The following is a 14493-nucleotide window of genomic DNA, read 5'->3' on the forward strand; positions in this document are numbered from 1 at the left end:
CATCAGTAATGAATAAAAATGGCCTCCAGCAAATCCAGCCAAACTAGTTCAAATCAACTATCAGTCATCCATGAGACAGTTCATGACCTAGATAACTCTCAAACTTAAGTAGATTTGCACATTCATTATGATATCTATGATCTTAGTGTTCCCTATAGGAGGCCCTGCATTTACAAAACATCCTAGAGGAGGAGGGCTGACATAAATTCAGTTTTGCCTTTTAAATCATAATGCATGATAGGGGGGGACTGATCCTAGATCAGCACTCGTACTCTGAGTTGCTTTGTGAATACAGGCGCAGATTTACAGAAGTTCTGGCTGTTTTAACAGAGGGAATTAATTAGAGATGGTGGAAGAAAAGTACAGGTAGCCTAGCGGTTAGAGTGTTGGGCCAGTAACTGAAAGGTTGCTAGTCCAAATCCCTGAGCTGATCATGTGAAAATCTGTCGATTTTCCCTTGAGCAAACGACTCAACCCTAATTTGCTCCAGGGTCGCCGTTGGTTAAGGCAAACCTGGCCGTGACGCCACTCTCAGGGAGAGTTGGGGTATGCAAAAAAACACATTTTGTGACGTGTGAAATAGGACAAATATAAGCATCCACCAAGTTATTATAATAATACTTGTAAGTAAAGTGAAATTGTAGAGTTTCATGTTGTAACTTTCTATTTTTACAACATGAAACCCTGTTGGAGAAATCATCAGGAGCAAACCATTACAAACAAATCACTTGGGGGGGGGGGGGATGTACCCCATGACCCCCCCCACCCAAAAATTGTAAATACTTAGTATGTGAGTCTTACATGGGTCTATCTCTCTGACAGGTCAACCGCTTTGAGCAGTTCAACATTAACTATGCAAACGAGAAACTTCAGGAATACTTCAACAAGCACATCTTCTCGCTGGAGCAACTTGAATACAACAAGTGGGTAGACCTCAAACATGAACCTTCACAGTAAATTTAGATTGGCTTTGTTTTATGGTTAACTGTAACACTGTATCATTTTTTATAAATATGTATTCTATTTACAGTTCATCAGAATGTATAACACGTATGCTAATTTATATAGCATTTATAAGCACGTGTAAAAAAAATAAGAGCTTATTCATGAAGGTTATTATAAAGTGTTACCGGTTGACTTCAATTTGATTGGCTTACCTTTTAGTTTTTCTTGCTCCATCAGGGAAGGGCTTGTATGGGAGGACATCAACTGGATGGACAACGGGGAATGTTTGGATCTGATTGAGAAGGTATGTCTTTGTCATTCCCACTTGAATGGGATTTTTCTCGTGTTGACACTGCTAGGATTTACACTTGTGAAGCAGGTTTCATATTATGGTGACAAGGCGCAATGCCTGCCACAAGGTTGGGCACGGGAGCATTGTAAAATGTAAATCATTTGAAATTTGACTGTAGCAGCCTGATATACGCCACTTGTAAGCGCAATTACAACCCTTTGGAATTGTAGTCCCCTTCAATTGGGAACCAATGGATAGCTCAGTGCAATGCCATTCTTGCCGTTATAATGTGAAATCCCTTTGACCTGGCGACAAGGTTATCCAGACAAATGCTGTGTGGTCTTGATCTACCAGAAATAATAATTTATATATATAAAAATACGCTTATTTCTATACATAGAAATATGTTGTAAATCCATTGATTAAAGTTGTCAGGAAAAAAGTATACTATTTCGGACTGGTTATGATAACATCTGTCTATTTTCTTCACAGAAACTGGGTCTCCTTGCACTGATGAACGAGGAGAGTCATTTTCCCAAAGCCACCGATGGCACTCTACTGGAGAAACTCCACAGCCAGCACTCGGTGAGTCAAGTCCCATTGTTTTGACATCACCAGTCGATAGCTTTAGTGGGCCTGTTGAAATACTTGAGAGAGGCATTCTTATACCCACACGTCGGTCTGTCCATCCAGCCATCCTTCTATCCTCCCTTCTTTCTTTCCATCCGTAAGGTGATCACTGATCTGATCMAGTTGGATCTATGATTACTTGAAGGAAGGGAGGAAGGATTCATCTCTAAAGTATTCAAACAGCTTTGYATATATATATTGAAGACCCCCATGTCGCTTTTCCTCACTGATTTGAAAGGATTGTAGGTGAAAGCAATGTGGCAGAAGCTACTGTAACCCTAGATGGAGTTTTCCAACACTGCAAAATCATACGACATACTTTAAGAGAGGGTGGCTACTTCTTCATCTTAGTCACAACAATAGACAAACACAGTGTGCTTAAAATAATAATACACAAATTATTGTATTTTTCTTTCTTTCAATATTGAATACATCATTTAAACATTCACAGTGTAGGTTGGGAAAAGTATGTTAACCCCTAGGCTAATGACTTCTCCAAAAGCTAATTGGAGTCAGGAGTCAGCTAACCTGGAGTCCAATCAATGAGACAAGATTGGAGATGTTGGTTAGAGCTGCCCTGAACTATAAAAATCACTCACAAAATTTGAGTTTGTTATTCAGAAGAAGCATTGCCTGATGTGAACCATGCCTCGACCAAAAGAGATCTCAGAAGACCTAAGATTAAGAATTGTTGACTTGCATAATGCTGGAAAGGGTTACAAAAGTATCTCTAAAAGCCTTGATGTTCATCAGTCCACAGTAAGACAAATTGTCTATAAATGGAGAAAGTTCAGCACTGTTGCTACTCTGGCCATCCTTCAAAGATGACTGCAAGAGCACAGCACAGAATGCTCAATGAGGTTAAGAAGAATCCTAGAGTGTTAGCTAAAGACTTACAGAAATCTCTGGAACATGCTAACAYCTCTGTTGACGAGTCTACRATAAGTAAAACACAAAACAAGAATGGTGTGCATGGGAGGACACCACGGAAGAAGCCACTGCTGTCCAAAAAAAACATTGCTGCACGTCTGAASTTCGCAAAAGAGCACCAGGATGTTCCACAGCGCTTCTGGCAAAATTTTCTGTGGATAGATTAAACTAAAGTTGTGTTGTTTGGAAGGAACACACAACACTATGTGTGGAGAAAAAAAGGCACAGCACACCAACATCAAAACCTCATCCCAACTGTAAAGTAGGTTGGAAGGAGCATCATGGTTTGGGGCTGCTTTGCTGCCTCAGGGCCTGGACAGCTTGCTGTCATCGGCGGAAAAATGAATTCCCAAGTTTATCAATACATTTTGCAGGCGAATGTATGGCTATCTGTCCGCCAATTGAAGCTCGACAGAAGTTAGGTGATGCAACAGGACAACGACCCAAAACACAGAAGTAAACCAACAACAGAATGGCTTCAACAGAAGAAGTGGCCCAGTCAGAGTCCTGACCTCAACCCGATTTAAAATGCTCTGGCATGACCAAGAGTGGTTCACAYCAGACATCCTAAGAATATTGATAAACTGAATCAGTTTTGTAAAGATGAATGGTCTAAAATTACTCCTGAACTTTGTGAAGGTCTGATCCGCAACCACAGAAAACATTTGGTTGAGTTTATTGCTGCCAAAGGATGGTCAACCAGTTATTAAATCCAAGGGTTCACATACTTTGTCCACCCTGCAATGTGAATGTTTACACGGTGTGTTCAAAAGACATGAAAAAGTATAATTATTTGTGTGTTATTAGTTATTTGTGTGTTTGTCTATTGTTGTGACTTAGATGAAGATCAGATCAAATTGTTGACCAATTTAATCCGTATGTATGACCAATTTAATCCGAAATCCAGGTAGATCCAAAGGGTTCACATACTTTTTCTTGCCACTGTACCTTGGATGGTAGCCTACAAAAGCCTATTCCTGAGCTTTTCCCGCGATCAATCAAACACATTTGGTGTGTCATCATAGTGGTCTYTGACTTGTGGTCAGACTCGCTCAGGTGGAACAAATTTAAACTTGCGCCTTTTTTAAATGCTGATTTGAATGTCATTGAGAACAGAGAAAAAAGTGAACGATTTTTTTTCGCAAACGTCCTTTATGAATTTAAAAGTAATCCTTGAAGTAATCATCTAGTTTTTCAAAAGTATCTGTAATCTGATYACAATATTTTTGCTTGTAACGTAACAGATTACAGTTACCGTTTTTTGTAATCCCTTACATGTAACAGATTACATGTAATCCRTTATTCCCCACTGCTGGATATAATGAATGGGTTTTATGATATTTCGAGATATCCAGAATGCTTAAAGGAGTTTGAAAGGGCACATTTTTGGCTTAACAGTTCCAGTTTCTTTATCTGAAATTGAATAATTTTGCTTATTTAGATTTCATTGATTCAACTACTTTTTCATCCCAGTTACTGTACGTAACAATAAAGCCAATGTGGTATATAGGCGTGCAGATCTCTTATACTTTGTTTCTGAGTCTGAAATTATGATAAAGAAAAATATGTGAATTCATTMAATTCTTGTCTATTTCATTGATCCTTCTTTGTAGGAGATGTTATCCACACAATTGTCATATTCTAAATAATGTTGGCTCAGTTGCATTTTGTGGCTAGTAGCATGATGTGGTGAATAGCCGATAATGCTAACGCAAATCTTTTCTCATGTTACAGAAAAACCAATTTTATGTGAAACCACGCGTTGCTGTGCACAACTTTGGCGTGAGACACTATGCAGGCGAGGTAAGAGTTGTCCCTGTCTGTAACACTTTAGTTAAAACCGCAAGTATAATGCAATATGATGCCTGTACATTTTAAGACTTGTCAGGAGCTTATTATCATCTCATAAGGATCCTTGCTAAATACAGAGCATTTTGAGTTTAAATTCAAACACATAGAGAAACATCTTATTAGCCCCAGGGTAGGACGTTATTTAGGCTCCTACAGGCTAATACCATGTTATATAGCATCATACCTTTAGGTTTAAAGTGTTACCATGATGACACAGGAGCACGTAAGACACAACAAGACAGCTTTTGCAAAGCAGACAGCAGCTCTGGCAAGCAACACGTACTGTACTTAGTAGACAAATATGTGTGCTATTGAATGTTGCATTCATCTCACCACTATTTGCTGCCCTCTGGTGGTGTATTTGTATTTATTAAGGATCCCCATTAGCTGCTGACAAGGCAGCAGGTACTCTTCCTGGGGTCCAGCTAGGGTTGCACATTTTGGGGAATATTCAGAGGTGGAAATTTCCGTGGGAATTAACGGGAATATATGGGAATTAACGGGAATATATGCAAATACCAAAATAGCAAATTTAAATACCATTTAAATGTAGATGTTTTTTGCATTGGATATATTTACCATATCATATGGAGACAGAAACATAAACCTTTTACCTTATCATAAGTAGACATAATTGCAATGATTAAATCCTTCCTATAGAAATTTTTTAAAATTATTTAGTTACGAATGTAACTTTAATTAAATTAGTTGACTCTTCACATGCGATGATTTCACTGAACAACAAAAGAAAGGGACTATTGAATGATCCCCAATGATCCATCGAATCTCCCAAAAACGTTTTCAACATACTTCTGTAAAATGAGTCTCGAAACTACAGCTTTGTTTGTCTTCCTCTCAGGCTTCCATGTCTTCTCCCTGGACCTCCTCAATGTCCACCTCTTGAACATCAGACTCTGAGGCCTCATCTTCACTGTCACTTTCCAACCTTGTCGAGGGTGGCTCGTTGTCAGGCTCAAAAAGCCTCAAATTTGCCCAGATGGCCACCAATTTTTCAACACTTGTATTGGTCAGCCWGTTGTGTGCTTTGGTGTGTGTGTTTCCAAACAAGGACCAGTTGCGCTCTGAGGCAGCTGATGTTGGTGGGATTTGGAGGAGGATGGGGGCAACAGGGGAAAGAGCCTCACATCCACAAAGTCCCTTCCACCAGGTGGCTGATGAGATATGTTGGCACGACTGCCATATTGCATCTCCATCCCAAAGCCCTTGCTTGGAAGTGTACTTTGCCAGACTGCCAAGAACCTTGCCCTCATCCAGGCCAAGGTGGCGGGACACGGTATTGATGACACCATAGGCCGTGTTGATCTCTGCACCAGACAGGATGCTCTAGCCAGCATACTTGGGGTCCAACATGTACGCTGCGGCGTGTAYGGGCTTCAGGCAGAAGWCTTCACGCTTTTTGATGTATTTCAGAACTGCAGTTTCCTCTGCTTGGAGCAACAGTGAAGTGGGCAGGGCAGTACGGATTTCTTCTCTTACATCTGCAAGCAGAGTCTGAACATCAGACAGGATGGCATGGTCTCCTTCAATCCGTGYAATGGCTACTGCTATAGGTTTCAGGCTGCTTACCACACTCTCCCAAAATACAATCATCCAGGAGGATCCTCTTGATGGGGCTTTCYATATCRGCAGAGTGTGAWATGGCCATTTCTTGGAGAGACTCTTTCCCCTCCAGAAAACTGTCAAACATGATGACAACACCACCCCAACGGGTGTTGCAGGGCAGCTTCAATGTGGTGCTCTTATTCTTCTCACTTTGCTTGGGCAGGTAGATTGCTGCTATATCTTGATGACCCTTCACATACCTAACCATTTCCTTGGTTCTCTTGTAGAGTGTATCCATTGTTTTCAGTGCCATGATGTCCCTTGAGGAGCAGATGAAATGCATGAGCAGCACAGCCAATGGGTGTGATGAGGGTAGGACGCCTCCACTTTAGACCAAGCAGCCTTCATGTTCACAGCATTGTCTGTCACCAGTGCAAATACCTTCTGTGGTCCAAGGTCATTGATGACTGCCTTCAGCTCATCTGCAATGTAGAGACCGGTGTGTCTGTTGTCCCTTGTGTCTGTGCTCKTGTAGAATMCTGGYTGAGKGGTGGAGATGATGTAGTTAATTATTCCTTGCTCACAAACATTTRACCACCCATCAGAGATGATTGCAATACAGTCTGCTTTCTCTATGATTTGCTTGACCTTCACTTGAACTCTGTTGAACTCTGCATCCAGCAAATGAGTAGATAAAGCATGTCTGGTTGGAGGGGTGTATGCTGGGCGAAGAACATTCAGAAATCTCTTCCAATACACATTGCCTGTGAGCATCAAAGGTGAACTAGTTGCATACACAGCTCGAGCAAGACATTCATCAGCATCTCTGACTACGTTCCTCCATTGAGTCAAAAAAACGTCTGATTCCAGGAGGACCATGAGCTGTTGCTATCGATAAGGTGTCTGATTCATCATTTCCACCTTGAATAGAAGTAGAGGGACTTTTGTCAGAGGTTGCTTGTTGTGAGCGCTGAGGGAACTTTATGTACTTGGCCAGATTATTCTGCATCTTTGTTGCATTCTTCACATATGATTTGGCACAGTATTTGCAAATGTACACAGCTTTTCCTTCTACATTAGCTGCAGTGAAATGTCTCCACACATCAGATAGTGCCCGTGGCATTTTACTGCCAAGATCAGATTTTTTTTTTTTTTTATACCCCAAATACAATTCCATGTACAGATAAATAGTTACGCAGTTAGATTAAACAACTCCTTTGTAAGATAAATGTTTTAAAATGAAACATGTATGGAAATAGGTGAATTAACACTCAGTTAGCAGGCTCAAGCAAGCTAAAACCCACATGGTAGCAAAAACTAACTAGCAGAAATTGTAAACAAGTTAGAAATTATTTAAACACACTTTGCTGAAGGCTACCATTTACTAGTTAACAAAAAAATCATGTATGTCCTATAAAATATATTCACCCCACCCAGTATTGTAATCAAAACTTACCAGAAAGCATGTAGTCCTTGGCTCAGACAGTGTAGTAGTGTGGGCTCAATAGCATCTCATTAGTGTGCAAGATCTTGAGATTCAGCTGTACATGTGATGGAAGAATGCACTGTGCATGCAGAGGGTTGCAATTCCATTGAATTGGGGATAGTTTAACCAACATATGCCACAAGACCTAGAATTGCCTTATGTGAATCCCAGAAAAAAAAAGGTTCACTGTTATAAGCTAACTTTTTAGATGAATTTAAGCAAAATTCCCCAAATTCCCGGGTTTAAACTTCCCATGGAAAGTTTCCGACCTTTGCAACCCTAGGTCCAGCAACATTAAGTCAGTTATATACAATTTAAAATATGACATTACATATTTAATAACACTTATCACAACAAATAAGTGTGTGTAGGCGTGTCTTTTTATTTTTTATTTTTTTTCATTTTCCTTGAGCAAGTAAAGGGGGCTTTTCTGTTCTTGGGTAGCGGACTGACTTTTGCTTCCCTCCACACATTTTCTTGTAGGTTTAGATTGAAGATATGGCAAAGTGGCAATATATTCCTCTATTATCCTCAGTAGTTTTCCATCCAAGTTGTCAGACCCCAGTGGCTTGTCATAGTTGATAGTCAACAATCATTTTTTCACCTCTTCCACACTCACTTTTTGGGAAATCAAAATTGGATTGCATTTCTTTCATRATTTGGTCATTTATACTTGGATGTGTAGTGTCGGCATTTGTTGCTTGCGTGTCATGGCTAAGTTTGCTAATCTTGCCGATGAACCAAATCATTAAAGTAGTTGGTGTGCTCTAGGTGGTGTATGACGTGAGGGGCATTCTGGAGAAGAATCGAGACACTTTCAGGGATGACATCCTCAACCTGCTTAGAGAGAGCAGGTAAGCGGCAATTCTATAATGTTCAATCTCGAATTGCGCCCTGTTCCCTATGCAGTGCAGATATTTTGACCATAGCCTAAAAGTAGTACTCTATATATGAAATAGGGGGCTATTTGAGATGCAACCATCTGTACGTGAACAATTCATACATTCTGCACTACTGTTTTGAATTCATTGAATGGGGGTTTTATTTTTCATTGAGGGTCATGCAGAGCTGGGTAAAGTTGGATATTCAAACGTGCACTTTGTAACGCTTATTCTGTGTGTGTGTGTGTGTGTGTGTGTGTGTGTGTGTGTGTGTGTGTGTGTGTGTGTGTGTGTGTGTGTGTGTGTGTGTGTGTGTGTGTGTGTGTGTGTGTGTGTGTGTGTGTGTGTGTGTGTGTCAGGTTGGACTTTGTGTACGACCTCTTTGAGCACGTCTCGAGCCGTAACAAGCAGGACACCCTCAAATGCAGCTCGAAGCACAGGAGACCCACTGTCAGTTCCCAGTTTAAGGTCAGTGACGATAATTGTCTGACATAAGATAGTGCAACTTTTATCTGCACTAACCAGTCGAGGGACTGTATACAGTACCAGTCAAAAGTTTGGACACACCTACTCATTCAAGTGTTTTTCTTTCTTTTTTACTATTTTCTACATTGTAGAATAATAATAAAGACATCAAAACTATGAAATAACACATATGGAATCATGTAGTAACCAAAAAAGTGGGATCTTTTATTTCAGCGCAATGAAAATGGGACCAACACTTTGCGTTTATATTTTTGTTCTGTACATAATGCAGTGACCATTTAATTGACCCTTGACCCTTGTTTGTATTTGCCTTTATATCATGAACATGGAAAGTGCATAATAATCAGCATCCCTAACAATACTGACGTGTAACAGTGTCAGAGTTAGCTAACAATTTATATTTTTTTACCCAGAATTCCTTGCACTCACTGATGGCCAACCTCAGTACTTCGAACCCGTTTTTTGTGCGATGCATCAAGCCAAACACTCACAAGGTAAGCTCCTACATATACAAACTTTACATTATACTATTCTTTCTTGAAGACAATCTTTTTAACATAGGGCAAGGCCATCAATGAATAAAGGAAAAATCCATATATTTAGTGTGGAAATCCTATCATTGAATGCATCTAAAAAGGCAACACTCCTCTTCCCTGACCACACACACACTAACACACTATAGCATTAAATGGGAGTTCGGCCCTTTGCTGCCCTATGACCTCTGGGGAATTTGCAAGGCTTGGTTAATGTACACACATGAAATACAGCCCAGAATGAGGAGTCAAACTGAGTCAGTGGCTCCTGTCAAAGATTAAAACATGTTCAGCATGATACGGAAGGAAAGGAGGAAAGGAAAGGAAGAGGCGGTGGAAACAAATGGTTCAGCTGGTCTACATTTTCTCCCTAACCCTTTATAGATCTATAAGGTTTAATTAAGCAATATGGAAGTCCCACCAATACACTGCAAATACTTACCCAGACATTACATATCTGCAAACATCAAAGGGTTAGGGCCAAGGACAAGGGGTACATTTGGACCGATTAGGCGTCAATTAGTCAACTGATCAATGAAGTCCTAATTGGTTCTTTCATTAGCCCTGATACATTCATTGATACATTGTGTTGCTGGGGGGAACAATTGACTGTGGCCCATTGTTTCAATGACAACTACATTCTCTATTTGTGACTGATTGTGAATTAACCAATGAACGAACAAACAAACGATGTAGTATATAGTATCCCTAAAGTATAACCTATTGTTATTATACGATATACAGTACCTTTAGTAGTAGTTTCTATGCAGCAATTCGACCATGAAGGCCTGATTCACGCAGTTTCCTCTGAATAGTTGATGTTGAGATGTGTCTGTTACTTGAACTCTGTGAAGCATTTATTTGGGCTGCAATCTGAGGTGCAGTTAACTCTAATGAACTTATCCTCTGCAGCAAAGGTAACTCTGGGTCTTCCTTTCCTGTGGCGGTCCTCATGAGAGCTAGTTTCATCATAGTGCTTGATGGTTTTTGCGACTGCACTTGAAGAAACTTTCAAAGTTCTTGAATTGTTCTGGATTCACTGACCTTCATGTCTTAAAGTAATGATGAACTGTCATTTCTCTTTGCTTATATGAGCTGTTCTTGCCATAAAATGGACTTGGTCTTTTACCAAATAGGGCTATCTTCTGTATACCACTTCTACCTTGTCACAGCACAACTGATTGGCTCAAACGCATTAAGAAGGAAAGGAATTCCACAAATGAACTTTTAACAAGGCACACCTGTTAATTGAAATGCATTCCAGGTGACTACCTCATGAAGCTGGTTGAGAGAATGCCAAGAAACCACACACTATTGCAGAGACTTTGATATTTCTAGCCCCAATTGATATGGTGAAAACAATGTGTGGGGAGGCAGAGGAACAAAAACTCACATCAATACCTTTGTCAGATAACACTGTGAAACTAAGAATTAATTCTATATTAATTCTCCATAGGAAAACAATGTGGGGAGCTCAGCATTCCAAGAATAAAAAGTATTTTGGGGCTAGCATTTGATGACAACTGAGTTAGCTGCCCAGGCTTACATAATTAGAAAGAGGAGATTCTCATGATTAAAATGTTGTCCGACTTTAAAAAATCTAAATATAGACATTGCGAGATATTTGKCGAAATAGACAGACATGCCTATATTTCCTCCATAGGAAACAATGGGAAGAACGTAGAGTTCCAATATTATTTTTGATGTTTACATTTTAACTATAAAACAACGTGAGCAGGTCTCATTGCCGACAATAGTGAAGCAGGCATTGTGACGTTAAGCAATAAGCTTGGAATAGAATGTTTGGAAGGCGAGTTTGTGCCACCGTGCTCAATAGAACTAATAGGAGCTGGCAGGGTGAAAAATGCACTAAAATAAGGCCTGTTTTTTCGCGATTACTTCAGAAAGACAGCAAGCAGCTGGGACATATCGTTATATTATGAAACTGAGCTCCACGGCAGATGCAATGAACTCATTTTTAACAGAAAAGAACGTTGTTAAAAATGTTATGTGTCCAGGCTACGATCTGCACGGATTTCACGGCACTCTCATCTATGTGTACCAGAGCGCAGAATAATTACTTTACAAGCGTTCAACACCAGTTGAATATTGCCGGTGTCAGTAAACGTTGGGAAAAAAGCATAATTAAATTGTTTCCAGCAGCACATTTACAGTCACCAACGCTCTGGTTAACACAAAAACTTCCTTACCAGGTCTGCTAGGACGGGTAAAATGGTCAGAGTTGTCTCATTTGTGTCTGGAAGTAACTAGCCAACGTTAGCTTGGGTGCTTGACTACCGTTGTAGGCAAGAACGCTCAAATCAACCCTACTCCTCGTCCCGAACGTCCAGTGTGCGCTCCGAGAGCGAGACAGTCTGAATTTACAAACGGACAATCTTACAATGCTCTGAATTTATGAGCGTCACGTTGTACAGAGCCATATTGTCACGCTCGTCATACGAACTGGAAGGATACTCGGACCAACGTGCAGCGTGATCTGGGGTTCCACATCTTTATTTATTTAAAGTAAGTGAACCACAAAACAATAATGAATAACGAAACGTGACGACAATGGAGTGCTGACATACAACTACACATAAACAATATCCCACAAACACAGGAGGGAAAACAGCTACTTAAATATGATCCCCAATTAGACACAAGGAAGGAGTATGCTGCAGCGTAGCGCGTTGAAAAGCGCCTTCTCAGCCCGGCACCATCTGTGCCAGCTCTACGCACCAAGTCTCCAGTACGCCTTCACAGCCCAGTACGTCCTGTGCAGCTCCTCGCACTTGCCGTGCGAAGTGTGTTAAAGTTCCGGTACAATTGATGCCGGCTATACGCACCAGGTCTCCAGTACGTCTCCACAGCCCAGTACGTCCTGTGCCGCTCCACGCACCAGGCCTCCAGTGCGCCTCCCCAGTCCGGTAGTTCTGCCGGCTTCTCACGCTCGCTCGCCCTGAGATGCGTATCACCAGTCCGGTACCACCAGTGCCGGCCCCACGCACCAGGCTTTCTGCGACGATCCCACTCGAGCTTCCGGCGACAGTTCCCAGTCCAGAGCTTCCGGCGACAGTTCCCAGTCCAGAGCTTCCGCGGACGGTCCACAGTCCAGAGCTTCCGGCGACGGTCCACAGTCCAGAGCTTCCGGCGACGGTCCACAGTCCAGAGCTTCCGGTGATGGTTCACAGTCCAGAGCTCCTCTGCACCGAGGTCCAGACCAGGCACAGTGTTCAGCCTGGGTCCATGGCTGGATCCGCAGGATGAGCGGGTTCTTCGCCCCGCACCAGAGCCACCACCGACATAGACACCACCCCTAACCCTCCATTTTGGTTTCAGGTTTTGGTGGTGGGGGGAGGGGGGGGGGGGTACTGTCACGTCCTGACCATAGAGAGCCCTTATTTCTTAGGTAGAATAGGTCAGGGCGTGACTGGGGGGTTAGTCTAGTTTATATTTTCTATGTGGGGTTCTAGTTTTGATTCCAATTAGAGGCAGCTGGTAATCGTGTGTCTAATTGGGGATATATTTAAGTAGCTGTTTTCCCTCCTGTGTTTGTGGGATATTGTTTATGTGTAGTTTGTATGCAGCACTCCATTGTGTCATGTTTCGTTATTCTTTATTGATTTGTGGTTCACTTACTTTAAATAAATAAAGATGTGGAACCCAGATCACGCTGCACGTTGGTCCGAGTATGCTCCAGTTCGTACGACAAGCGTGACAGAATATCCCACCACAACAGGACCAAGCAGCGTCCCCAGGAGGAGAGGGTAACATGGACTAGGGAGGAGATTCTGGACGGAAGGGATCCTGGACTTGGGGGGAAATCCTGGCAGAGCGGGATCGCCTTCCTTGGAGGGAGACGCAAGGAGAGAAGGGAGGACAGCGACGATGCAGGGGTTCGTGGCCACAGAGAAAGCCTGTGGCTGGGGGGGGGACATGGGGTGGTTGGCGGAACCGGGGAGTGTTCCAGAGCCTGTGTGGGAGTCGATAGAAGAAGGTAATGAGAGATACCGGAGAGAGGTTGTGGAAAGAGTAGTGTGAGCGGTAGGCGCGTTGAAAAGCGCCTTCTCAGCCCGGCACCATCTGTGCAGCTCTACGCACCAAGTCTCCAGTACGCCTTCATGCCCAGTACGTTGTGCAGCTCCCGCACTTGCCGTGCGAAGTGTGTTAAGTTCGGTACATTGATGCCGGCTATACGCACCAGGTCTCCAGTACGCTTCCACACGTACGTCCTGTGCCAGCTCCACGCACCAGGCCTCCAGTGGCGCTCCCCAGCCGGTACGTCTGTTGCCTGCTTCTCACGCTCCTCGCCTGAGATGTCTTCGAAGCGCCCGTCACGTGTCTCGGCTCGCTCCTGTATACGTCCCGAGATGCTACACCGAGTCCGTACCCATGCCGGCCCGAAAGCACCAGGCTTTCTGCGACGATCCCCAGTCCAGAGCTTCCGGCGACGTTCCCATCAGAGCTTCCGCGACGTTCCAGTCCAGAGCTTCCGGCGACGGTCCACAGTCCAGAGCTTCCGGCGACGGCCACAGTCCAGAGCTTCCGCGACGGTCCACAGTCCAGAGCTTCCGGTGATGGTTCACAGTCCAGAGCTCCTCTGGACCGAGGTCCAGACCAGGCACAGGTGTTCACCTGGGTCCATGGCTGGATCCGCAGGATGAGCGGGTTCTTCGCCCGCACCAGAGCCACACGAGACACTAGACACCACCTAACCCTCCATTTTGGTTTCAGGTTTTGGTGGTGGGGGGGAGGGGGGGGGGGTACTGTCACGTCCTGACCATAGGAGCCCTTATTCTTTAGGTAGAATAGGTCAGGGCGTGACTGGGGGGTTAGTCTAGTTTATATTTTCTATGTGGGGTTCTAGTTTGATCCCAATTAGAGGCAGCTGTATCG

At 42.9% G+C, this 14493-nt stretch overlaps 1 protein-coding gene across 1 annotated transcript in view; it reads left to right on the forward strand.

Moving 5' to 3' along the window:
- myo10 (myosin X) overlaps nt 1-14493 on the forward strand; it is a 273035-nt gene that overhangs the window by 185770 nt on the left and 72772 nt on the right. Inside the window, 7 exon segments of the mRNA XM_070436603.1 lie at nt 823-923; nt 1183-1249; nt 1730-1822; nt 4532-4600; nt 8469-8551; nt 8938-9046; nt 9478-9558. Coding sequence (XP_070292704.1) covers nt 823-923; nt 1183-1249; nt 1730-1822; nt 4532-4600; nt 8469-8551; nt 8938-9046; nt 9478-9558 — 603 coding nt within the window.

This window comes from Salvelinus sp. IW2-2015, linkage group LG32, assembly GCF_002910315.2.
Source record: "Salvelinus sp. IW2-2015 linkage group LG32, ASM291031v2, whole genome shotgun sequence".
NCBI classification, from domain to species: Eukaryota; Metazoa; Chordata; class Actinopteri; order Salmoniformes; family Salmonidae; genus Salvelinus; species Salvelinus sp. IW2-2015.